Source organism: Xenopus laevis, chromosome 1S (assembly GCF_017654675.1).
Source record: "Xenopus laevis strain J_2021 chromosome 1S, Xenopus_laevis_v10.1, whole genome shotgun sequence".
NCBI classification, from domain to species: Eukaryota; Metazoa; Chordata; class Amphibia; order Anura; family Pipidae; genus Xenopus; species Xenopus laevis.
The window spans coordinates 88,700,990-88,707,130 of NC_054372.1; the positions used below are offsets into that span (position 1 = coordinate 88,700,990).

Below are 6,141 nucleotides of genomic sequence, written 5' to 3' on the forward strand. Positions count from 1 at the left end.
GGCCCGCCCACAGATGCCTCCTTGCCCCACCCTGGAAAATTTTCTGCGGACACCCATGGCAGCAAGTGCAACAATTTCAGTCTTCCTCTGCATTTTCAGCAACATGTGTATGATGGCCGCAAGGAGAACCTAGATGGATATGTGAAGACGTTTGAGAAATCACAGCCTGTTGATAGCAATCCTGGGATTTTTGCCTTGGATTGTGAAATGGTAAGCCAGTGTTATCGCCACGTTTACAGAAACATTTGACCTTGATGCAGTTGATGGGTGGGGTTGAGAACTGGGGTCTGCTCACCCTGCATTTACACCTCTACCCTTATGTCTTTCTTTTACTTACTTATTGAACTAGGTTCAGTGTTTTACCTATTATCTAAGATTTATATCTCTTGACTGTGTACACATTTTATAGACATTCAGGGGAATGTAATAATAGTCTCAAAGAGCAAAACAATTTGCACAAATAAGAATAAAAATTCGCATTTCGACAATGCTATACTCTTCCTTAAACTGTGATTGCATTGTGAATTTTAATTGAGCATTGCAAATTTTAATTGCGCATTGCAAATTTTAATTGAGCATTGCCCACTTTCAAGAAGTGCTTGAAGGAGCCAACCTTACTTTTTCAGTAAGAAGTTTTATGACACTCACTGCGCATTGGCCAAACTATAAAATTCCCTGTACGAAAGTGGTCACTAAACAGTTTCCGGGTTTGCAAAAGCTATATTAAATTCACGCAAAGGCAAATTTGTTCTCACACAGGGATACATTTTCACATTTGGAATATTTTTTCTGTTACCCACTTTTATTGTATTCCCCCATTTATTTTCTCAATACATTGTGTTTATGGGCCTAAAATGTATGCTGTTTTTATAATCATGTGATATTATCTAACATCACAGATTAAGTACATAGCATTTTTTATTTTTAGATAAATTACAATTCAGGTAGAAATCTTAGGGTGGTGGCACACAAGGAGATTTGTTGCACTCTGTTAAATGTTTGGTATTGCAGGTAGCAAATCTCCCTAAAAAGACTTTACACTGAGTAAGAATAAGATCCCTGCAAGTAAAACAAATTACTCAGGGGATCTGGTTTAACCACGGGAAAATGTGATGGGAGGCAAGCACAGTTATTGGCTGGCCCCTAACCAGACAGTTCTGGTTAATGGGCTAAAAAAGCAGTGCTCATGTATAGCAGAGAGCAGATATCTCACAGCGATTTATATTACTGGCCTTGGAGCCAGTTTGAACTTCTGTGCTTGCTCTTTTTTAATTAAAAAGTACACAGGGTATACATAGAGTGCCAGCATTAAGTATAATGGGTGTTCAGGGGTCCATGAAGTCTAACACATTGCCCTTCACTACTATGAATAGAGTAATAGTGTCCCTTTAAGTGCCATCCCTAAAACATATAAAACATTTACTTTTAGCAGTAGTTAAAACATTTTAACAAGGTCCCAACAGAGTAACCTATGTCCATACTATTGACTAGATTTAATTAAATTTTGGTTTAAAAGCGTGTGGTGTTAGATGTGTTATTTTAGGTTTCTTTTGTTCCTGCATGCCTGTTTTACACAAGGCACCTTCTCCGTATTATTGGTTGAATCCTATTTATTTTTCATTTGTAATTGTCGTATACAAAAATTTTTGTATTCATAATCTTTTTTTAAAACAATATAATTATGTGGTTTCATATTAAAATTTGAATTAGTCATTCTAATAGTAGAAAATACGTTCTTGTAAAGATGCTTGCTTGTAAGTGTTGGTCCCCGTGTTTAATGCTAGCCTAGAACCTAGCTTTTGTTAAATATGTTTATATATGTATATGTTATTTACTGTACAACAGTGTATTACAGTGGCTGCAAAATCTTTTTGGCTTATCCCATCAATCACAATTCTTGAAAAACATTGTTGGATTTAGTAACCGTGCAAAACATTGGACACCAGGCCTTTTTAATTCTGCCAACATCTGAAAGCAAAAATGAAATAAAAACTTCCTCCATTTCCCTGGTTTTGACTGATATAGCCGTAATTAAGAACTTTTTTCTTTTCACAGAGTTATACCACACAAGGCCTGGAGCTGACCCGTGTCACAGTCATAAACTCAGAACTCAAAGTTGTGTATGACACTTTTGTTAAACCGGACAACAAAATTGTTGATTATAACACAAGGTGAATACAAATGTTTGTGCCTTCTTTTTATTTCTAAAAACAACAACAATAATTGTATCTTTCAATCAAGGTGTTCGCATCCCTTAATATACAATATTAATAAGGAGACTAAAAACAACATACCCCTCACAGGGTTCTAAGTGGCAAGTCAATGTCCCCAGAAGTTGATGAGCAAATAGCCGAAATTATGTATAAAAAAAGATATGTATAATCTAGCTCTTTAGATATAAACAGTAAATTAACTTAACTGTGCATAGATCTACAGCAATGCTGTCCAACTTCTGTGGTACTGAGGGCCAAAATTTATGGTGGAGGGCCGATAATGGAAGCCGGTGTTGACCACTCCCTTTTTTTAAACCATACCCACTTTAAACCACAAACGTGTAACCATAAGACCATGTCCACATTAATGGTAGCACACCAAAAGTCCAAATGATTGGTGCTCATTGCACTCATATGTGAAAAAAGTTGTCATATTAAAGGAATTGTTCAGTATAAAAATAAAACTGGTTAAATAGGCTGTACAAAAAAAAAATGTTTCTAATTATAGTTAGCCAAAAATGCAATGTATAAATGCTGAACTGACTGGATGTCTAACATAACAGCCAGAACAATACTTTCTGCTTTGCAGATTTCTTGCTTTCCACCGATTGCTTACCAAGCAGTAACCAACAGTGACTTGATGACTATATTACATTTGGCTAACTAACTTTATTACAAACATTTTTTATTTTGCACATCCTATTTTCCCTGTTTTTTTATTTTTACATTGAACTGTTCCTTTAAAACCTACCCTCAAATCCATATGCATCCTCCCCTGTGGATAACACAGCATCCCCCAGCACATGATTGAACACCTTAGGACCTAGTGTTGCCACCCGGCCGGTATTTTACCGGCCTAGCCGGTAAAACACCAGCCAAGGCCGGGGCCGGTATTACACATTTACCAGTACAGCGTATTACAAATTAGATTTGTAATACACCTAAAAAAAGCCAGTGGCCTGCCCCCAGCCTGCTCCAAACTTATTTTTTTTCCTGGGCTTCTTGCCAAATTTGCAATTTGGCTCCACCCCCTTTGACGTCATGACCCGGCCAGCCAATAGCGTGTCGCGGGCCTGCCCCCTTTATCATCACGGCCCTGCCCTTTAACCCCGCCCCCTCCACCTGCCGGTAAAGATTATTTTAAAAGGTGGAAACCCTATTAGCACCCCCAACAATAATTTTCAAATGCTAACAAACCCCCAAAACAAATACCAGGCTTATGTTCCACTGGCAGAGCAGGGCACACACAGACAGAGTATGGCACACACAGGGAGCATAGGGCTGACAAAGATTATGGCACACACAGGGAAGGCAGAACAGAGCAGGAGACAGTTTTGCTACATACAGTGACACAGTGCTGGTGGCCCTGCATGCAGTTTGTATGAGTATGAACAGGTGAACAATGTGGTCAGTTCCAGTCTGTGTCTCATGTTTGAACAGTACAGGGCATTAGTGTGTGAAAAATAGAGGTGTCACATGTGTGAACAATGTAGGTGAGATTTCATGTGTGAATAAAACAGGGGATTACAGTCTGAATTTGATTAAACAATGCAGGGGCCAGTTAATCTCTGCAGTGATACCTTTTAAAGTTTACACATGGTAAACAGACACAGCAGGCAGACTTTCATGTGGGGGGTCACACAAATCCCACTGTTACCTATTTAAACCTAACCTATAACTAACATGCTAAAATCATGCAGCAGGTAAGTTACCCATGCAAGACCAGCAGTGTAGGGTGTATTGTGGATGCAATAGAGAATACTGTTTAGTTTACCTGGAATCCAAGGTGGGGTTTTCTCCTCTAAATTCTGTTGTAAATGCATATCCACCTTCTTATTCGTACTCTTCTTTTCTTGTTCACAGCCCCCATTAAGTTATTTCCATGTATTTTCCACTGCTTCATTATCCGTGCCTAGTTGAAAACCAAGCATGTCGTAGTATTTAATTATTCCCTGGCCCTCCATTTACTTGAATAAGCTGCAGAACATTAGAATTACATAGCACTCTACACTTCACATTTACACATAACTGTAAAACCATAGAAGGTTTTGTAATTGAAAAGATTGCTTACAATTAAATTTTTTGTCATTATGGGAAAAAAATATTTTTGAGGTGAAGACTCCTTATAAATGTTTCTATAACTAATGAATTGCATGTAGCATATATTTTTTATTTACCTACCTCGGCTTATACTTGGGACGGCTTATACTCGAGTATATATGGTATGTATATTTTTACAGTTCAGTGTAAAAATAAAAAAACTGGGTAAAAAGGATGTGCAAAATAAAAAATGTAATGTATAAAGGCTGGAGTGACTGGGTGTCTAACATAATAGCCAGAACACTACTTCCTGCTTTTCAGCTCTCTAACTCTGAGTCAGTGACTTGAAGGGGGGCCACATGGGACATAACTGTTCAGTGAGTTTGCAATTGATCCTTTAGCATTCAGCTCAGATTCAAAAGCAACAGTTATGGCCCATGTGGGCCCTCTTAAGTTACTGATTGGTTACTGCCTGGTCACCAAGTTAACCAGTTAGTGGAAACTAAGAGAAAATCAAGCTGAAAATCAGGAAGTAGTGTTCAGGATCAATTGCAAACGCACTGAACAGTTATGTCCCATGTGGCCCCCCTTCAAGTCACTGACTAGCTCAGAGTTAGAGAGCTAAAAAGCAGGAAGTAGTGTTCTGGCTATTATGTTAGACATCCAGTCACTCAAGCCTTTATACATTAAATTACTAACTATGTTAGAAACATTTGTTATTTTGCACAGCCTATCTACAGTTTTTACCCAGTTCTTATTTTTATACTGAACAATTCCTTTAAAGACACATTTATCAAACTTTGAGATTCATTGTTTGTGTTTTTTGTAAGCTAATGCAAGAGAAACATGGCCCCACTTGACTTGTGAAAACGTAGCCAATCAATGCATTGTAGTTTGAGTTTTTGCAATCCAGAACACAAATTTTGAGATTTAACTCAAAAGAATACAAGTTTTTTTTTCTGTTTTATGGTTCCATTTGAAATGCGTGTTACCTTGTACAAAGTGGTCCTTTCCTGGCTATAACTTTCAAGTATAGGTATGTTGTTCTGTGGTTAAAATCCTTCCCATTTATGCTGAGCTTTATTTCACCCATGAAAATTGGCCCATTATGTGGTATTAGATGACCGTTATGGGCTATGAATAATAAATCTAGTTTTTTTCTGCCATCAGTTGTCCCAAATACAGTACCCAAGTAGTTATGTAGTAACAATACATGCCAATGCAAAACCATTTATTGGTAAGTGAAATTGAACAAAGGAATGTAAGGAATTGAGAATATTCTCTGCATGCTTTCTCCAGCTTTATGTATAGTAGAAGGTTTGTGGAATATACCACTGTGGGATGAATAATCTGAGTAACTTTTTTTTATTTTTGTTTTGCACCCAGGTTTTCAGGTGTGACAGAGGAGGATTTACAGAATACTGCTATGACGCTGCGTGATGTACAGGCTGTCCTGCTCTCCATGTTTAGTTCTAAAACTATCTTGATTGGTCACAGCTTGGAAAGTGACCTATTTGCACTTAAGGTAATGTACCAACCACATTTTACTACAGGAATGGGATCCCTTTTGTCCAGAAAGCTCCAAATTAACTCCAATAGAGTGTCTATGAAGATTCTTATTTATCCAGGTCATGATATACAGTATGTAGTAGAATTAAGTCAAAGGCAACTGGACATTTAGAGTTTTTCTTAAAAAAAGGTTTCACTGCTCGCCGAATGGCTACTTCAGTTCAACTGAAGTGGTAGGAAATTCTCCAGCATTAAACCCTTTTAACGATATTAAAGCCACAGACATACAATCACAATGGTTCCATTGAACTTCAGTAAAGTTTTGGCTGAAACTTGCAGATGTGTGAGTGTGATACAGTCACAATGGTGCCATGATTGT

At 37.7% G+C, this 6,141-nt stretch overlaps 1 protein-coding gene across 5 annotated transcripts in view; it reads left to right on the top strand.

The window, feature by feature from the left end:
- The window catches only part of rexo1.S (REX1, RNA exonuclease 1 homolog S homeolog), a 39,658-nt gene that overhangs the window by 26,205 nt on the left and 7,312 nt on the right, over window positions 1-6,141 (top strand). Inside the window, exons 12-14 of one of the 5 annotated variants that reach the window (XM_018243581.2) lie at window positions 100-210; window positions 2,056-2,171; window positions 5,640-5,778. The exons of 1 other annotated variant lie outside the window; for it this stretch is intronic. In XM_018243581.2, the coding sequence (XP_018099070.1) occupies window positions 100-210; window positions 2,056-2,171; window positions 5,640-5,778 (366 nt within the window). Of the gene's footprint in view, window position 1; window positions 211-2,055; window positions 2,172-5,639; window positions 5,779-6,141 lie in introns of those variants that run through there. 3 more of the 5 variants (XR_005964953.1, XM_041579878.1, XM_041579877.1) reach the window with 3 other exon arrangements.